We start from the raw sequence: 21,083 nt of genomic DNA on the forward strand, positions 1-21,083 counted from the left end.
AAAAAATAAACTTCAAATAAACTTCAACAGAAAATTATCTGCAATTTTAAATTTGTGACTTATCATTTAAGTCCTTTATTAAATGTACCCTGCTGCATTTCTGTGATTGTAAAATGAATATTTTAAATTGTTGGTTGGACAAAACAAGCAATATGAAGACATCTCTTTGGGCTGTGGAAATTTGTGATGAGCATTTTTAATATTTTCTCACATTTCATAGATTAAACAAACCTGTTTTGACTAAATGAAAATAAGATTAAGAGTTACAAAGATGAGTCAGTTGGTTAGTAAGTTAACTAAAACGATTTTAAGTTTCCAACTTCTCAAAAGTACGAATTTTATTTTGCCTTAACATTATAGCACATTAAATTATGTTATTATGTTAAATTATGTTTCACTTTTTAGCTTTGTTAACAACATTCAGAGGATCTTGCAGTAGCAGCAGCATACAGTAAGCCTTTTTTTAACAGCTTCAAAAAATGACGCGCAACTAGTTTCTAAAGACGGCAATTTTCAAGCATTGCAAAAAAAACAAAACGGGGCCACACTTTCCTGCAGGTCTCAGTGGGTCTAATTACAGCTGTGCCAGCAAACCCACCAACCCACCACAACACACACACACACACACACACACACACACACACACACACACACACACACACAGGACTGCTTACTCTGCCTCTCCAGGGGGCCGTTAACATCCTGAAATCCTCCAGACCTCCTGCTTGTTCCTGACCATGACATTAGTCAAGCGTTTGGGACCAGCTTTTCTCAGTCCAAGATAAGCCTGAGTGAGACAACCGGGCGTACCTGCAGCAGTGTGTCTGTTTAACCAAAATGTTAGAGAGGACGTAAAGTACCAACTGCTCCCCTCTAACTACAGTTTTTAAGCTTTATGCAGAATTTCTATTTCATCATAAAAACATCAATAATAATAATAATGATAATAATAATAAAGTTATTCTGGACTCAGTGCGTTAATGACTTATATGATTACTGTAATTAGAGAAGCAGCTTCTTTGCCACTTGGACCCAGGGAACAGCACTGAGGAGGCGGCTGTGATTGAATCGCTTTCTTTCTGATTTTGTCTCTGATGTTGTCACAGAGGAAATGTCAGCAGCTACAAACATTATAGCTGATTCTGGTTTTTAAAGTTCACGTGGGCTGTGGGTGAAGATTTAAAGAAGGAGCACACACACAGAAACCTGCGTGGCATTTAAAATGAGGCCGAGCTGAGTTAAGGCTGCATTTAGGTCCAGGTGCTTAGCAACATAATTACACTGCCTACACTTGTTTTAGAAACAAAACTAGAAACATCAATGTGCTCAAACACTGAGAAAATTTCTTAACAGCATCTCACTTCTCACCAGCTACAGATAGACTGAGGGCCAGTCTGCCTTTAATGATGTATATCAAAAATATAATGAAGTCATTTTTTTCTGCTGGGCTTAAAGCTTAAATTCTCCGGTTGTAGATTAAAAAACAAGGAGAAAGAAACAGACAATGATGCTGCGTTTTATGTTTGAAACTCTTTGCTTGTTCTTCAAGGATGAAACGGGATAAGATGCTTCAAGTGATACACTTTGTGATATTTAACATCTTAGTTTGCAGGTTTTGTCAAAGTTAATAGTTTGCACTAGCCTTGCACGATTTCATTAAAACAACATCGAAATAATCAATCAACAGAAAATTAAACAAACTTGATAAGGGGATTTTAGTTGCTGAATTTGGACAAAACAAGACATTTGTCACCCCAGGCTTGATTTAACAAGCTTCAATTCAACTGTCAATAATAGAATATTTTTTCTTTCTATGCTGTTTTCTTTGTTTGCAAACCTGTTAGGTCACCAAGTGTATCAAATTGTGTCTTATCTGTTCTCACCTGCCGTGCCTTGCTTCACTAAATTCACAAAAAACCCCAAAACAAAACAAAAAAAACATAATTGCCAGATTTTCAATGTTTACCTTGTTTTTATTGTTCAAGAAAGGTGAAGGCGAAAACATGAAAGAGGAAGGTTTAGTGTTACAGCAGCTTGACCGACCTGACCTCAATATTTTCTATCCACATGATGCATTATGTCACTGTGGCACTTCCAGAGGCTCTGTTTGCCACTTTGTGCAGGTGTGAGAAAAGCAGCACTGATCTTGAGAAATCAACTCGTGGCTCTGCTTCAATTGTGCAAGCGCCTGAAAACGTCCGAATAAAATTTCTGACGCCAGAAATTCATCCTAACATCTGACAGCCAGTTGGGAGCAGATGATCGGGCCATGCTCAGTGCTCCCAACAAGTGCAAGTTAAAACTCTACCATGCAAAGCGAAAGCCATATATCAAAACCCAGAAACGCCGCTGGCTTCTCTGGGACTGAGCTCATCTGAGATGGACTGGCGCAAAGTGGAAAAGTGTGCTGTGGTCTGATGAGTCAACATTTCAAAATGGACGTCGTGTCCTCCACACCAAAGAGGAAAAGGACCATCTGGACTGTTATCAGCAAAAGCCAGCATCTGTGATGGTATGGGGGTGTGTTAGTGCCCGTGGCATGGGTAACTTGCACATCTGTGAAGGCACCATTAATGCTGAAAGGTACATACAGGTTTTGGAGCAACATATGCTGCCATCCAAGCAATGTCTTTTTCAGGGACGTTCCTGCTTATTTCAGCGAGACAATGCCAAGCCATTATGCATTATGAAATGCAAAATACGACAACGGAGACCCTGGACTGTTGAGCAACTGAAGTCGTACATCAAGCAAGAATGGGAAAGAATTTCACCTACAAAGCTTCAACAATTATTGTACACAGTGGTAAACATGCCCCTGCCCCAGCTTTTTTGGAACATGTTGCAGGAATCAAATTCAAAATGAGTGAACATTTGCAAAAAAAACAATAAAGGTTGCCAGGTTGAACATTGAATATCTTGTCTTTGTAGTGTATTTAATTGAATATAGGTTGAAAAGGATTCGAAAATCATTGTATTCTGTTTTTAATTAAGTTTTATAATGAAGTCCCGACTTCATTGGAATTGGGATTTGTATATAGAAATGAGTCTAAATTATACAGAAACTGGCTAAAATTATATAGAAATTGATCCAAATTGCACAGAAACAAGCTTAACTTGTATAGAAAGTGATCTATATTTTACAAAAAATGGCTCAAATTCTACAGACATAGACTCAAATTGTATAGAAACTAGTTCAAGTTGTACAGCGTATCCCTAGCTTTAGTTCATGCATATATAAAACGTATTTGTTTTGTACTATTTTGTTTTGTGATGGTTTGTTTGTTGAATTTTGTGTTGTTTTAAAATATTGTTCACTGCGTGTGACGAGTTTTGGCAGTAACGGTGGTGGGAGGTTCTATGTATAATTTGCAACATTTTTTGTGATGCATATTATTATGCTCTCTGTTTAAGATTTTTTGTTTTTAAAAATTAATCAGGAAAATTGTTTTAATTGTTTTTATTTAAATTTTCTAAAAAAAATTAACTTATTTAATAGTTAATACAATGATAAGACTAATCTTTTATGAATTAAAAAATGTCAGTTGTTGGTAATTGGCTTTTGGATTTACAAATTCAGATTTAAAAAGTTAATTGCACAGCTGATGTAAGAGGGGTTCATTTTTAGACCTATTTCAGGTGATCAGACATGGTCTCCTCTGCAGATGACCGTTGGGCCGTTCTCCAAAAATCTCCATTACCGCCTCAACAGACGAGCACATGCTCACTCTACCACAAAATGCCCGTCCAAATCATTATCGTAGTATTGAGTCGAGGAGAAAAAAGTGAATGAAATGCCAATGGGGTGAATGTAATTTGAGAATCAATTTGCATTAGGAGTGCTCTTGGATCGTTCTGGACGCACCTGATGTGGTTAATGATGAGGCTGGAGGCGGGGATAAAGAAGTCGTCCACCCTGTCGAAGCGTCTGCCGATCGGCTGTGTGTGAACGGTGTGATGGGAGACTCTTCCACTGGCCTGATTGATCACCTGGTGAACACCAACGAAGAAGGTGTTAAACATGAACATAAAGAACAAGCTATGTGCTGCTGGTTTACACTTGTTTAAATCCGTAACTTGTACGGATTTGTAGCTCCGAACCAAAACAGAGAAATGCTTGTAATCATCTTTTTTCCTTTTTTTTCATTTTCATTCCCTAAAAACTGTGAAATAAATTCAAATAAACCCCTCAGCATGTTGCTTTCATGTTGATCTGTGCGCTGATTTGAGACACCACCTCCGGTTTTACTGCTGAGATGTTGGAGCTGCGCAGTGGGAGGTGATGTGTGCTGTTGTCACTGGTGTCTAAATAATACTTGTGCATGCATGGAAGCGTGCAGACATGTGCTCGTGTGTAGGCAGGGTTTGTTTTGATTGTGCCACAATGCACAAAGCGAATTGCCACAGACCAAACCCAGCATTATGAATTTCTGTGCAGGCGATGACAAGCAGGATTTTTCAAAAAAGAAAAACCACTCAATGCTTGAGCTCAATCAAGACGATACTCAGAGGAAACAAAATCATTTTTTTGATAAATTACCACTTGATTTTTTTTCCTATTGATTCTATTTGTAGCGTGATCTTCACATCTGCGTCATGGTGACATACAGTGTCATAAGCACTTGGACAGTGACGCAGTGGGGTTCTGTACTGCAGCACAGCTCTTTGAACAGTGTAGGACTTCTGACGCATTTGTTGTCCTACTGAAACACGATATAAAAGACAATTCTTTCACCGTCACCTAACAGGGATGTGACTAGAGCTGCACCAATAACTGGGCCATGCACATGAGCTTATTGCTGATACTGTAAATTCTCCTTTATTTATCACTGGCAAAGCGCTGGAGGCCGCTTTTTTTAAATTTCCTTTTCCCTAGTTAAAGGGACAGTTCTGATATTTTTGAGGTTGGGTTTTAAGGAGTACTTATACATAACCAGAGTATTACACACAGTAGATGTCACTCAGCATGCCCTCAGTTTGGAGAAGCAGGCTGGAGTCTGACATGGAAGCTAAGCAGTGTTCTGTTCCACAAAACGTGTTTAAGTGACTCTTTAAACCTTTCATGAACACAACAGCAGCATTTTGGGACCTGAAAACGCAAAATTTTGAAACCCAATTCCAGAGTGTAATCTTTTTTAAAATGCAACCCCTTCTGTCACCGTGTAAACTGGCAATGCGTGACATCAAGGCCGTACTTTGTGCATGTGCGTGATGTTCTTCTATAGTGTGTCACTACAAAGTTACACCGCCAGTTGCTGGCCTGGCATGCATACTACAGCCCCTGTGCACAATTCTTGTTCTCACTATAGATTCATATGAAAGCAGATTTTTATTTTTTTTAAAAGAAGCAAAGACTTTTCCATTTTCAGTACAGCAGTTTTTGCCTGAGACACCAAAAAAGTCCCACCTAAAACAATCAGTGTTAGCTTGAGTGCACACTATATTGGGAGTATTTTCACTGCTTTATCCTTCCATCAGAGAGTGATTTCTGACTGGGAACTGAAGCTGTTATATCGCTCTCTTCAAAGTCAGACTCCATTGAGAAAAACATTGATTTAACAACTGTGAACACAGGAGCTGCTGGTCTAACACTTCCTTGATCAGTTATAGTGTTCAAAAGGGTTAGTTCAGCTCCCTGAAATCACAGAAAAACACAAACAAACCCACTGATTGAGGCAGCGGTAAAACAGCAGCTCCAGTCGTTTCCATGTTGGACTTCAGCCTGCTTCTCCAAACTGGATGCGTGCAGTCTGACATCCACTGTATTTAATACACTGATTATGGATACATCTTACTTCAAAAAATGTGAACTACCCATGTAATGCAAACTTCCTTCATGTTTACTTTTTGTCTTCATAAATTCAGTATAATGCCCATTTCCACAGCACTGACTGTGTATAATTTTGTCCAATGTGAACATGGACATTTTACTGAATTTATTGAGTCATGTCAGGTGTTTCACTTTGCCTTTTCCCCATCCAACAACGATAAGCTACCATGAATGAAACTCTTCCCCCACAATTTTTACATTAACATCTTCCCTGTAAGAGTGGGCTTTTAATGTGAAAAAAGCTCAAAGTGTGCAGTTTTGTTGACGTTCATCACTTCACAGTGATCGAGTAAGTCTGACATAAAACGACTAGATATAAAAACATGAATTCTGTTAAAAAAGAGCAACTCTGAGCAGCAGAGTGTTGAGTATAAAAGTACATTAAACTACATTTACTATGTGAGCTGAATTTATTCCACCTTTAACAATGTGTTTGTTTTTTTTACCCAACCTTTATTTGTTTATTTGAATAACCCACTTCTCTAGCTATCAGCTTGTATATGAAAATTAATACTGTGTCCATGTTAGTATTGATTCAGTCCAGGTGTAACATTAAAATTTTAACTAAAAAAAAAAAAATCATTTCAGGTATGTGAAAAACAGCTGAGAAAAGATCATGGTCACAAATCCTAAAAACCAAAAACAAAGATTAAATAAGTGATAGTTTGTTATCTGCTGATATATTTTAATCAGACTATATTTGTAACGAATCAGCACCCTCACTGTCACTGTCTTTATTTTAAATCCATTGTGCTGCAGCTCTGAGCGAAAAACAATTGAAAATGTGTCACTGTCCAAATACTTACACACAGCACTGTAAGTGACTATTAATTGCCCCTCATCAAGCAAGACAAACAAATCAGCTATTGAATATCTCAGAGAGGCTGCAGTGATTAATGCCACAATCATGTCATATTGGAAAAAAGGGGACAAACAGGACGTTTAATTAGCTGTAATGCCTGACGAGATGGAGATTATAATGTTATTTACAATATAATGTGCTGCTTTTAAAAAACATCCTTTGTTTGTTGTCCGTTGATTAAATTCTATAAGAGTAAATAAAGCCGATCATTGTGGTTTTAATGACCTTGCACTTGCCCTTGATGACAAACCACCAAGATGCACCACGATTTTTGTTGCTCTTTGGATAATACTGGAGCCCAACTAAAGAACATCACACATTCATTATAGTCAACACAAGAGGCTGATGTAATTTTTAAAAAAAAGAAATACAACAGTATAACACAGTGAAACATTATTTTAAAAAACTTTCACACAACATATGCGCTATAATCCAAGTCTCATTTATCCAGTGGTACGCCCAGTGTGACCCAAACACACGCAGTTTCACCAAAACCCTACAATTTGAAACAATTTTATATCTATATACATTAGCAGCACAGATATTCTACTTATCCGTGCATGAGGCTGTTCATGTGGAGTGAGTTTAGTAGTAAGTTTCTAGCATAAATGCTGCTGAGTGCTGAGTATATATGTAGATATATGAGACTTGGATTATTCTGCACAAATTGTGTTTGTTTGTTCACACAAGTTTTGATAAAGTTCTGCTGTTGTTACATGTGAACCCCTATGACTTTAATTCATCAAGAATTTCTGTTTCTCGATTTTTCCCTCACAATGGAGGAGTGTGAGAAAAACTAAGTTTCTTCAGAAATTCACTGGGTGAATAACTGATATACATATGATCATTTGGGAAATGAAATTTTGCTGTAAATGTGAGTATCATCTGCTTTTATGAGTTTTATACTTAAAAAGACGGTTTCTGACATTTTAGGTCATTCTTATGACCACAATACTTGTGGAACAGTTCATTTTTTTCTGATAAGTTGAGTTTTAATTAGTTATTTGATTTGAAAACATGATTGGCAACTGTGTGTGTCAATCAGTGTGCTCATTGTCACTGGCGCTGCTAGCGACTGGTTGCACCAATGTACCGGCGCGGACTTGGTACCGCAGAGAGGCTGCAAATGCTTTACCAGCACACGATGCCAGCGGCCGTACCCAGATATTTTGGCTCCATTATTGAACATTGGGAGTAAGTGAAGACGTGTCATACATCTTTATTCACCGTTTATGGTTTTATACTATTGTAAACTGAATTTCTTCGGGTTTTGGACAGTTGGTTGGATGACAGGAGCAATATGAAGACATGACTTGAGGCCTCGGGAATTGTCACTGGACATTTTATCAATCAAGAATAATATTTCCCACAGAATAATTGAGCATTTAGATGTTTAAGGTCCAATGTGTAGGATTTGGTGAAATATGCCGACAGAAATATGATAATACCACTACTACATTTTATTGATAGAGCTTTTCATGGTACTCAAAGACATTTTACATAAATTAAAAATGATCATAAATAGAACACACTAAAATACACACAGATATACAGATATGATATTAAAAGATGATATTGAGATGAGATGATATTTTTTCTTAGTTAATTATTACCTGAAACTAAGCAGTCTTATGTTAATGTTACCTTATAATGAGCAATTTATATCTACATACACAGCAGGTCCCTAGAATAGTCCTTAGTCTGCAATATTGTTACTATAGCAGCCCAGAGCAGACAAACTAAACAAGCAGGGTTGTGCTAAGTGTTGGTTACTCTGTATTGGCAGATATTGGCTTTGAAATGACATATAGGAATCAGCCAAAATGCTGATTTCTGCCAATATCACAAACCAACAAACATTTTTCTTATTGACAAAATGAACATGTACCAAAGAGCAAAACTAAATTGAATCATTTTTCTTATTTTGCGTGATGAATGAATATTACAAGCACTGAAAAGCATTGCACTTTATGTCTCCATCTGCTGGTGGGCCATCATGATAAAAGTATGTATAATATGATGTTGATTCTAGAACAGAAGAGACTTGATGGTCAATAAAATTAGGTGAAGAAAAAGTAGATATATATAGATATCGCTTAGTGACCAAATGAGATCAGCATATTGGATATCAGCAAAAAAATTAATGATCGTGCATCCCTTTACAGGACCTTTAAGAAGACACGAGTACATGTGCATCACAAACACATGTACTGCCCCTTAGCCAACCTTGGATCATATTGTGACTATACTGAATGTCTGCATCTCTGAGCTTGAATGTCTCCTTATCTGCATCTCTATTTTTTCACAAGGTTAAAAGTCAGCAGAAACATAAATAACATTTCAGTGTAATAAAAGTGCGTTGTGACTCACCTGCAGAGTGGGGAAGTTCTTCTCGACATCTCCCCAGCTGAGCAGCCACACCTGGTCGTGAGATTTGTCATAGTGAAGCTTCACAGGATAAGGGTCGGTGCTGACCGTCTGCAGGGGACACACACACAATCAAATCAAATCAAATCAAACTGAGCCTTTTAAGACAGCAGGGCCACAGAATAACAATTGAATGCAATCTAGACTTTGCTTTTGAAGAGATGCGTCTTTGATGTGCGGTCCTAATGTTTTTGAGAAGTTTTCCTGCTGGCTAATGCATCAGGGGTTGACAGGAGCAAGTCTTCTTTTAACAAGGCAGAGTGGAGGTGTGCTTTTTATGTATAAGGTGTTTTTGGTGTTTGAGCTGCATTTCAAATCAAGTGGTGACAGACACAATTGCTTTACCACACTGAAGTAATTGCTTTCAGTCTTTATCCGTTCCTTGACGCACGGCGGCAATATTCCAAGTCTGAACAATAGATGAGTCGCGTGTGACAGAAAAGCGCTCCTCATGCATTATGTCCACCTGAGTGCAGATAGACAGCCAGCTCAAAGGAATTGGGAAGGCACAGGGGAGAAGCATGCATGCAGGAGCCTCAACAGCAGAGAGAAAAAGCAATCATCTTTTTCTCAGGAAAAATTATTGCAACCCTGTATTCCCACAATCCCCTTTGACTGCAGCCTACTTTCTTTACTATTTGTTTTGCCATGCAGCCCTAATAGTATTGTTTACCTAGGCAAAATATATATTGTATCACTGAGAGAGCAAACAGCTCCTGAGAGGGTTATTGCAAATGAGATGAGAATATCTGTTGAATCCTAACTAATCTCCGAGCATGTAGTCATCGGAGAAAACAGGTGTTCGTGTTGTTCTTTTTCTCTTGACTAACAACTTCTTTCTGGCTGAGGAAGATTATCAAGATCCTCAGCCAATATGTTCGTGTAACTTTAGCGCCGACAGCGGATCTGTCAGAGATGAAGCGTGGAAAACATTACAGTGCCTTCATACATTTATTTATCTGCGTTTAATTTGCAATTAATTGCTTATAACGTGCAAAAAACAATCTTCTCATTAAAAAGTCTTCACCGAGCATTAATTGGTTACAAATTTAAAAATGCAACTTGCTCATTATTATTACTTTACGCATGTCAATCATATTAATAATTCAATGAGAAAATGGAAAGCGGCAAACTTGTGTCTCTCTAACTATTTGAGACGAGAGGCAGGTTCAGGTGGTTAATTAACAACTGCTAATATAATGCAATGAAGCTAAACCTCCAGGCGGCTGAATAATGAGCTTGTGACAGTCTCTGGGACACCAACCTGCTTACTGGCAGGTCCCTGAGAGGCTGGCGAGCTGTAAACAGCCATCACGGTGTCAGAAACATCTGCAGGGATCCGAGCAACCCTGGATTAACCTGACACACCCCAAACCCCAGCGGCACGGATGATTTAACTCTATGCCACTCGCTGGAAATGTACCGAATGGTGTCATCTAAGAATTGTGCTACTTCCTGAGCCTGCCTCGCAAAAATAAAATTCCCCCGGGACAATAAATGGTGCAGCAAGGTGGCAGTGTTAGAGGTATTGCCTTTCACACCTTCAGTGAGGGGAAGCTGCAGTTGCCATGTTACAAAATCTATGAGGGGTTGCCAGGTTACAGTATCTGTGAAGAGGTGGGTCGCGGGGTTACTTGGTCCCCATATCAATGTGGCGGTGAAGTGGAGGTCTAGACTGAAGCGGTATGCATGAAATGTGTCTGGTCAGGGGTCAGCAGGTGAACTCAACGTGAGAAAAACGATCTGAAAGCGACACTTCAGATCATCAGTGAAAGTGGAGCAGAGCAGGGGTGACGCACTGTCAAAGCTTTGGACGAGTGAGAAACCTGAAACACATCGTCATGTGGAAAAATCCAGAGCACAAAGTCGTGTAATATGTTGTCTGGGGTTGCACAATTAATCGAATATTAACCATGATTTTCCTAATTCCTAATTCATTTTCAAATATATTTTTGTCATTAAATATAAAGGATGTGATCGATGTGTCTCTTTTCAGTAAGGAGTTATGCAGGGTTCAGAAAACATGATCAGGCAGATTATGGCCCAAAACAGCCTTCCTACGATGTCAACTTGGATCGTGAACAGCAATTAATGTCATGAGCGACAATCGATCATTTTATCCCGAATAGTGTGTCATAGCAGATGACAACCGCTGGTGCCTCTGGGATGCTGTGGTCAAAATATAAGACAGCATCATGCGGCTCATTTGACTTTCAAGGATTTTTTGTTTAAAAAAGGGCTCTTTTTTAAGGTATTCCAGAACTCGATTTTTTTTTTTCCTCTCAAAATTCAAGCACTTCAAGGACTTTATGCGAATCCTGCCCGCCGCATATCAAATCAAGCGCTCCCTAAACGAACAGCAAACCTCCACTTTGGAATAGCTGACATGCGGCTACACATGCACCCTGCAGACGGCAGGACCAAAATCATCCGTCCACAACCATCCGATGTTTGGAAGTATTTTGGATTTAGGAGAGAACAAATAATATGCACAGAGTGCTGAAGACTTGTGTCTGTGCCTCAAATGCCACAGTCTGCAGTGCGATGAATGTATGACGGCAAAGAAAAGAAATGTTGCTAATGTTACTGCCGTTAAAATGAATACCCATTCTTGTTCAGGGTCAACTCAGACATACATATCAGTGATGCTGCAGTGCGTCACGTTACAGAGACCGCTGTTAAAGAAAAAAGAAAAAAAAAGTGGCAGATATTTATCAATGGAAAATGCACTGAATTCAGGTGAAGAAGAACCTATTTTTAATTCTTATTTTGCAGGAATGTAGCACGACATGGAGGTGAAAGCAGTGCACTGTTTATTTAAACATGACTGTGCATTAAAAATATTCTGTTCCTGAAAACAAATAATCGAGAGAAACTATTATGATTTCAGTATTCATCAAAATAACACGGTTTCAGCTTTCAGCATTTGCAAGTAATTCAAATTATCCATAATTAAAACTTAATAAATAATTGAGATCTATAATCAGCTGTTGTTGGCAGAGAGGGCAGAGACAGTTATGAGTGACAGCCTGATTAACATTAACAACCTGTAGCTGCATCGTGAAAATGAGATGAGCAGCAGAAAATATGAAATGTTGATTTAATGTAGCTGACACACTGGAATGACGGGTGTACTTACTTGACACCTTATTTATGACAAGCTGCTTGATCCAAACACTGGAGAATGTGATCCAGAACCAGTGCGACATTTATCATTTATACTGGCAAAAAGTGGACAGAAAAAAGCATCATGCTGAAACTTCACTTCACTATTCGTAGCTAAAGGAGCAAATATGGGGATTTTGCCAAACTCAGGTAAGATCCAAAATGGAGCTCGCTATCAGTACCCAAATCCAACCCACTTTAGGTGTCAACTGATGTCAAATTTTGAAGTTGAAGTGTTGCTTAAACATGTCTTGAGTTGGATGCAATTACAAAGTGCTGTGCTGCTCTGTTTTTTAGAAATGATTTTTAATGGCGTTGTGATCGCTGGTTCATTCTGAATGGACTGCAAATGACTCATGAACATGTCAAGTTTGCAAAAATATGCTTTATTTTGAGGTATAGGCCAACTAACTTTGTTGAGGGCCTCATTAATCACGTACAACTACTATTTTGTTGCCCTGTCCTTGGTATTATTTGTCCTTTGTGCTTTTGCAGTGTTTTTATGTCAGCGGGCTTGAAGCACTGCTTGGCTGCAGCGTTACATATATTCTAAATTTTAAGTAATGGCTCTACATTTTTGCAAGATGTTTTATTTTGTTGTGTAATAGAAGCCAATATGTTTAAATTTTGTGAAATAAAATTTGACCGTGTGCTAATCTATCTAACGTGTGAACCTTGAACTAATTACTAAAAAGAAATATGGACCCCATGCCTGGACCAGTTGGGAAACACTGTACTAAAGCACCTTTTCTCACCCGGCCCTAAAACAAAACGGAGGTCGTTTCAGTTGCGGATCCAACCATCACAAAGTCGTTGTAGTTCACTAGACTCTCGCACACTTTAATTGGCTCACTGTGTAACATTACTAACGTTCGGAGGTCTGGAGGACGAGGTCATCTGTAAAGATGACTGTGTCCACAAATCAGATGGAAAAAAAAAAAGATTTTTCTTTGTTTTGTTTGGATCACATCCAACATAAGTTTCTTTTTGACGATACCTGCTGCCTGCAGGTTCATCCAACCCCTTTATGTCGTCACGTTTCTCGATCTGTTTCGTGCAGTATATTAATTCATCACTTCCTGCCCTCCATCTGAATTTTGCGCTTCATAATGGTCATATGATTGCAAACAAGCTGTTATTGGGTTTAACAACTATTCACTCTGAGTATGTGTATGAGGCTCTAATCAGCTGTAGATAGCAGGTTCTGACAGAGAGTTTACATGGTTGTGTACATTATTGACATATTGACTTGTCTTTCAGAGTCAACCACCTGTCAAACTTGTCTCACATTCGGCCTCCTTCCTACGTCTGAGGCTCAGCAGGGCCAGCTTCAGCACACCACAGCACTCACTCTTGTGTATTAGTTTCCTACTAAATTATTACTCAAGTAGAATATTTTAAGTGTAGGCATAACTAATGAGCAAGCTGTTTCCAAAAAGTTCCTCATGCACTTTGGGTAAAAGTTGGAGCGTGAAGTCCAATGCTCTCAAATAACCGAGTTTCCTTATGAAGGACGATGTTTTGTATCAAACTGAATTCTGAGTCAAAGGGGACGATTTGATGAAAAAATGCGTCCTTAATTTTATAAAATCAATCAAAGAAAATACCCATATGAAGTTACGATTTATCAAAGGTGAAATATGTTCAATGTGGGACCTTTTTTGGGTGTAACTGCTTGACAAAATACATCAAAGTGGAAGGGGTAAAAAAACTCAGCCTCCTGCAACCTTGAGGTTCTTCGGCTCAGCTGGAGGCAGAAAGAACCTTCACTTTTACAAAAAGCATCAACTGGAGAAAGTATTTGATATTTTCCCCTTCTCTGTGTAGATCTGCTGAAGAAATATTACACTGATATAAAGAGAGTCCTCACAGAAAACTGGACTATATCTACAGTAGAAAGACACAAATACTTTGAAATTGGTACTACAGAAAAAGGACGGTAGCATTGGCTTTCGCTCAAAACATAGAAAACCTACAAATACCAGAATGCATTGGACTACCGCCGCTGAGTGATGGTGGCTGGATTTTGTATTACAGTTAAACATTAAGCTAAAGCATGTCTCTGAAATCATCTGAGGCGAGAAATATGCGACACAGTAACAGAATCTTGGCTTATATATGTTCATTTATGCTGCTTAGTTTTATCGTTTGATCTGTTTTTTCGGCCTTCGTTTTCGCTGCGTAGAAGGCAGTGTGGCGCTCACTTTCTGTTCACAAACTCTCACCATTATGACAATAACATGCGTTTGTGACAACATCAGCTGTATACTCTTCGAATCTGTGGTGCAGCTGCACTGTTGCCGGGCAATACAAAAATGCATAAGTACAGTCAACAGTCTTAGAAGGTGGGGGAGGAGGGATATCTAGGCACTTGTAAGATGGAGGGAAGTTAATCTACACACACTACCGACACTGTTTTGATATAAAGCTGGTTGAATATTGGTGAAGTATCCCTTTAAGCCCTCCCTCATCATACATTATTGTAATGTTGCTGACAAAACTGACATGAACCTGGTTATTAAATTTATCCTGAACACTACCTGGACAGCCTTCTGAGACTGGATGTCAACGATGAGCACTCGATTCAGGGTTGGCTGTGTCACATAAATAAACTTGTCCTTGACGTTGACCGCTGAGGACCACACACACCTCTGAACCTCCTCTCCTGGTGAGGTGGGGCACACCTCCTCCTGGAAAAAAACAACAAAACACACAAAACAAAAGCACACACATTCACGGTTAACTAATTGTTTTTCATATCACAGGGAAATACATCTCATTAAAAAACAATTATCTCCGTCCAGTCGTTATTCTCTGTTGTTTACTACTCGCGGTCTTATCTCCTGTGCTGATGTGAGTCGTGTTATCTTGGCAACTTAGATAAATGAGCTTTGCGAGGTCCTGAAAAATCTCTGTAATCGCTCCCATTTGCCCATACATAATCCACAGAACAAAGCCTGCAGACGATCTGCGGCTGTTCAGCTTTCAGTCCTGGCAGCTCTCGCCTTCCTGGCCAACGGGAACCTTAGCCGGCCTTCTGTCTCTGTAGCTTTCCTCACCGTCCCCCCCCCCCCCGGCCCTCCAAGCCTCCAGGCTCTGCCCAGTCGTCTGTTCCAGACTCTGTGGGACGATTTAGGGAGCTGTTGGCCGGCAAGGATGAATGAAGGGCTTCGGCATGGCAGGGTGAACTCTTTCTTCCATATTTACAACCGCAGAGGCAGCCCATGACAGGCGCCTTCCCACAGGCCACCTTCTCTCAGTTAGAGGGGCATTAGGTAATGTATGAACTTCATTGAACTCTATCAGGGATGAAGGGGAGCAGCCGCATCGCTGACAGATTTTATCTCATCTCCAGTTCAGCCCTCCACTCATCCTGTCCTCTGTATTTTATCCGTAGAAAAGCAGGTTAATTTGGGTGGACATGCAACAATAACATCAAGTGGAAGAGGTCGTTTCATGCAGGATGCTAAAACAATGACGGCACTTCTGGCTTCGTAACAAGCCTTTCATATCTTTGTAGCTGCAATGTCTTTCAGTGTCCAGTTGTAGCACCATCTGTCAGTGTTTCTGATCTAAAACAGGGTGGGAGAGTCCATTTATAAAAGCCAGAAAACGCCTCACTTGCTGAAGTAATCGTTGAGTCATTGGTACTGAACCCTGTGAGACCCCTGCAGTCCCACACTGTGGTCATTTTGTGCTACTTGGCTGTAAATATCTTACTTATTGCACCTTTAAGAGGTGAGAAATCGAACATCTGATGCCCAGCTGAGGGTGTGAACGGAGGCGGCTGTAATCCTCCCTGTGTTTTTTGTGTTGCATATGTCTGTAAGTGTGTGGGTGCATGGCATGTATGTGATTTATGTAGAAACTGACAGCTTCTAAAGACTGCAGATATGTTTTTTCCCCCTTTCTTATGGAAATGCGTACACTGCAGATACAGCACAGTGCATATTTTTATTGGCTTCACTAAAATCTCCCTTCACACGACATTATGCAGCACTGGAAACATGCCAGGTACAATACAATGCAATACTGTATTGTATCTTTTAAAGAGAAACTGTAAAAAAAATACTTTTGCAAAATATTTCTAAAAGGATTTCTACTCTTTCACTTGTGAATGTGGATGATGACATTTAAAGACCTGTGTTTAGAAATATGAGGGTCCTGATATTCCCCAGTTAAGCCACAGGATGATTTGCAGAGCTAATATATTTTTGACACAACGTCTGAGGGGAGGAAAACTGCAGAAAACAGTGAAACAGCAAAATCTGAAGTGTCATATCTGGGAACTTTACAGAGAAGAAGTAAGACACACTTCTAATCTCTCAAAGTCTTCAATGTCTACGTCCAAACTGATAGAAATTTGCAGAATGACAGAATATTGATTTAAGAGTTTTTCAACATGTTACTACGTTTTTCAAATGGTAGATATCTTGTTTGGAATTTAAGCTTTTAAATACAATAACATCATATTGCACGATTCAGATTCTCAAGGAGAGAAGGCAAAGTACACAACATATACATAAGGCTCATTGTTTACCTGTTTTCATACCAATTACTTCAAAGTAAGTAAGTACAGCATGGAGCTCTGTACCCTGTTCATTCCAATGAGAGCCGCTCAGTGGCACATGAAGCCAAAATACTTCAACTGCTGCATCTTAAATTACCTGGATGATCCTGTTCATAAAGCATGTGCACAAGATACTTACAGTGGCTGAACAAAGCCGAGCGGCTAACTTCCAGTTTGGTGCTCCACTAACTTGAATTGGGAATAAGTTGTTTCATCATCCGGTTCCCCTAGACTGGTGATCAATCTCTCGAGATCTCTTTCACCATGTAAGTTTCAAAAGTTCTTTTTGGGCCAAAGGACATCATATGTGTGTAACTACATTGTTTGACCACAATGAAATTTGACTTCAGAGCCCAGCGCACGTCCTGAGGGCCTGGAATGATCTCCCGGGAAACTGAGGGCTTGATTTACGGCACAGAGAAAGTGCGTCGACCTTTGAGCAACCGAAACAGGAAATGGAAAGTGTTGTTTTCCTTAGTAGCTATCAGTAGCTATCCCCAGTTACCAACAAATACAAATAAAGGTTGTCACAATAACTGTAATATTGCAAAACTGCGCTAGTGTCAAGCCAGCTGCTGAGGACGGCAAGCAACCGCTGCTACTGCTATGTTCATGTTTGGTCTTTTTTTTAATTTTTTTTTTTTATGGAAGAGTTACGCATTCACACTCTGCTACAAATGCCAGCAACACAACGAGACACCAAGTTCTTTTCTGCACTAAGTGATGCAGGTTTGCCTTTTATCTGGTTGCTAAGATTTGAAAAAACATGCAATTTTGGGTAAAACACTGCAGCTGCTTATAACTGTCACTATTCACAAAGCCTTTCAATCACAGAGGATGAGGAGTGGGACCAACGGCTTACCACAAAGTCCAATTGTCACATCGCTGAACAACAACAATAGAGAAATTACCTCTGAACCCACACAGACTGGAGCGTCTGTTCTCCCTACGTGCTTCAGCCTCCGCTTCACCCAGAGGTGAGTATACCTTATGCCCTCATTTAAACCTTCACTGAGTCTGTATTATAGCAAGCAGACACAACCAAAGCAACTCAGCCGAAAAAAAGAAAGCTGCGCCCTTTAAAAGTTTTATTTTTTTAAAACTGTGTCATCTGTGTCATTTTAAGCATATAAGCAGCAATATACCTGATAATAATCTAACAATAAACCTCAGGATAAATGACTTATTTTGCAAAAACAACAAAAAATAGCTTAAATACTGCATATCGCACTGTTGAGCCACACACACAGCAAGGGAAATTTCTTCACTGTGACAGCCCTGCTATCAAGGTACATGTTTTACGGTTACTGACTCCAGTCGTGGTAATGGTGAACGGTGGAAGAGCTGAAGTTGGTGTGAAAAACAAAAATGCAGTGTTGTGTTTTTGGTTGCTAGGCTCTGAGGAAAACGGAAAGCTATCCCTGTCCGGTTTTCTTTGCGACGGCTGCACCAACACTAACACCACTTACAGAAAGGCGGAGGAGGAAAAGTTGAAAAGTTATTTGTTTCCACTTTAAATTGATGCTTTCTAGAGGTTATTTTTCCTGATGTACCAACGTTTTAATAATTAAAAAGAAACTGAATGCTTCCTTTTAGCTTTTCTCAGCTTCAGACTGGAGAAAAATAAAGACACTTCCCAGTCTGACTTTACTACAATTGAACATTGCAGTGTTTTACCGCTACTCTGTGTATCACAGTAAAACACTCTATAAGGTAGTTAAGGATAATGGATTGGCTGCACGATTACCATAAACAAATCAATCAATGCTCCTCTGCGATGGAGGAAACGTGAGCGCCATGCTGGGAGCTGCCTCGTGTCCAACTCGGCAATCCCCCATGACGGCACTGGAACTGGCATCACAGCGCTCGCAGTGATTGATATCCTAATACAAACACACCTCTCAGAGGAGCGCTTGGCTGATTGTTGTGCATTCATGGCATCGCTTTAAATATAACACCCATCCAATAAGTGCAGGGGGCCCCCGGATGAAAAGCAGCTCAGAGGAAAGCGTCCATTCGGTAACACATGTAAATCTAACAGGTATCTATCAGCAAGGCACTTTGAATATTTTGCTGCTTGAAGGCTTCACTGATAAATAGTGTTTTAGCGGCAGAGGTTTGGTGTAAAGAGTCCGCTGAGAGGTGAGCAGGCTCAACACTGTAAGGCTGCCTCTGGATCATTCTCTGTAGCAAACAAAACTAGCCACAACAACATTTGTGACTATGAATAACCACTTCAGAGCTGCACTGAGATCAATAGTTTTACATTAACAATAACAACACTCGCTACATGTAATATAAAGGGGTTGCTTGTAATGATGAACTCTCATCCACCCCTGCAGTTCTTAAATCTACAGAGCATTTTAGCATCTTTCAAAACATTATTTTGGTTTTACCGGCCACAACTTTAATGGTGTGGTTCAGTCTGACCGTTGATCAGCAGCAGCTGTTTTTCAGTAGAAAGAGCTCTGATAAACCCACTGTACAGCCAGAAATTTCCCTCAGGAGTTGGTGAGGACCAAAAATAAACAGTGTTAAAAGGAGAGTGAACATTGCACATAAACACGACTCCAAATGAATGCTAATGTAGCTCTGTGTCTGCTGGAACTGTTTGCCAGCACGCACCCACAACAATAATGCGATATGTCTATATTGTGTATATTTTGCAAAGCCCTCTCTGTGAATCCTGTCTTTGCTTAAAGCTGAAACACACAAACAACTTTTCATAGTATTTTTATAATTTCAAATTGCCCTGTTTGTGATGGCAGTACGTTACTGTAATTAATTTTTTTCTATGCTTTACATATTCTTTGTCACTGACTGATGAAAACAGACTATCACCAAAATGTCAACTTTTCACAAATAATAACAACAGCATCATAAGGTGCAATCTCAATTCACCACATTCCTCTGACTCAGCCCTCACCCATCAGTTATGTGAACCAGTCTGGTCTGAATACTTTGGATTATTTTTTAAATACTTTACTGATCTCATTTGTCTGGGTCTTACGTACTTTCTGTTCTAAAAACACACGAGAGTGTCCTTGCTGTGCATCTCTCCTGCCAGAATGTGGCATGTGGCAGGAACACTGCACACAATTTTTTAAAATCTTTTGATGCAAAATGCGTGCTTCAAGTGAATTTGAGTGACCCAACAGCAAGTGAGTGTCGCACTCTGTCCACACAGAATCAGTTAATAAGCATTTTTGTAACGTCATGTAAAGGAACTGCACAGGTTGCCTATCATGTGTGTGTAACCATTAAAAAGAGGAGTAATGTATCTTTCTGAGTTTGCACAAAAAGTTTTAATTGTGATATTTACTTGAAACGACATACAATATAGCCAAAACCAAGTGGGTTGTGAGTAGCGATTGTCATTAACTGGAAACTTTCAGCTCCCTGATGATCCCCCTCCAGCCAGCTGCACCTTATTTAGGTTTTTATAGTTAAGGAGTTGGTGCTGTGTAGATATCTTCTCATTTCAACTTTATGAATCAGCTGTTCTCCATCTATTGAGGAGCTTTAAAAGTGAGCAACTGCTTAAATAGAAACAAAAAACAGCCCACTGCGGTGCTCTTGGCTAGTATGAACATTCCAATAAAAAATAATGTAATGAAACTAACAATGGCTCTCGTTATATTCACTCAGAACATTGTGTTATAGCAAATAAAACATCGTACAAAAACATGTTATTTTAATGTCATTTCAATTTATTATGGCTCTTTTCTTTATGACAAGCACAACAGAGAAACTGCTCATTGCTATTATGCTGATTTGTGCACGAAACTCCTGCACTTTGACTCACTTCCATCTAATTATACCCCTCTTTGATGGAATATGATGCTATTTGACAAGAGTCAAGCAGCAGAGTTCCTTTACCTGTTACTGCACCTCTAAGATCAGCGCAGACTGGCAGGGTAGGAGCACGGGTTGCTAACGTTAGCCTACAGAGCCTGGTGATGAAGCACTGACTACCTGTTTGATCGATCGATGTCATGAAACTAACATTATAAACAAATTGTCAGTGTCAGGACAAAAGGACGCCTACAGCCCATGCAAGACAAACACCACAGCAGTAGACAGCTTATTCGCATTGTTGGGCAACCCTCTGCTTCTGATAATATTAACCCCAAAATCAACAGCTACCTCTGATTATCAGGGTCCTGAAGGGTTGTCCCATTTCACAAGGTAAGATCTCAATCACTCCCCCTTGTAACTGTTTTGAGATGCAA

The 21,083-nt window shown here is 39.6% G+C and overlaps 1 protein-coding gene across 1 annotated transcript in view; it reads right to left on the minus strand.

The window, feature by feature from the left end:
* Window positions 1-21,083, minus strand: part of fstl5 (follistatin-like 5) — a 276,477-nt gene that overhangs the window by 52,150 nt on the left and 203,244 nt on the right. Inside the window, exons 14-16 of the mRNA XM_042492899.1 lie at window positions 14,822-14,971; window positions 9,060-9,167; window positions 3,863-3,987 (exon numbers count right to left, since the gene is read on the minus strand). Coding sequence (XP_042348833.1) covers window positions 3,863-3,987; window positions 9,060-9,167; window positions 14,822-14,971 — 383 coding nt within the window. The remainder of the gene's footprint in view (window positions 1-3,862; window positions 3,988-9,059; window positions 9,168-14,821; window positions 14,972-21,083) is intronic.

Source organism: Plectropomus leopardus, chromosome 9, assembly GCF_008729295.1.
Source record: "Plectropomus leopardus isolate mb chromosome 9, YSFRI_Pleo_2.0, whole genome shotgun sequence".
Taxonomy (NCBI): domain Eukaryota; kingdom Metazoa; phylum Chordata; class Actinopteri; order Perciformes; family Serranidae; genus Plectropomus; species Plectropomus leopardus.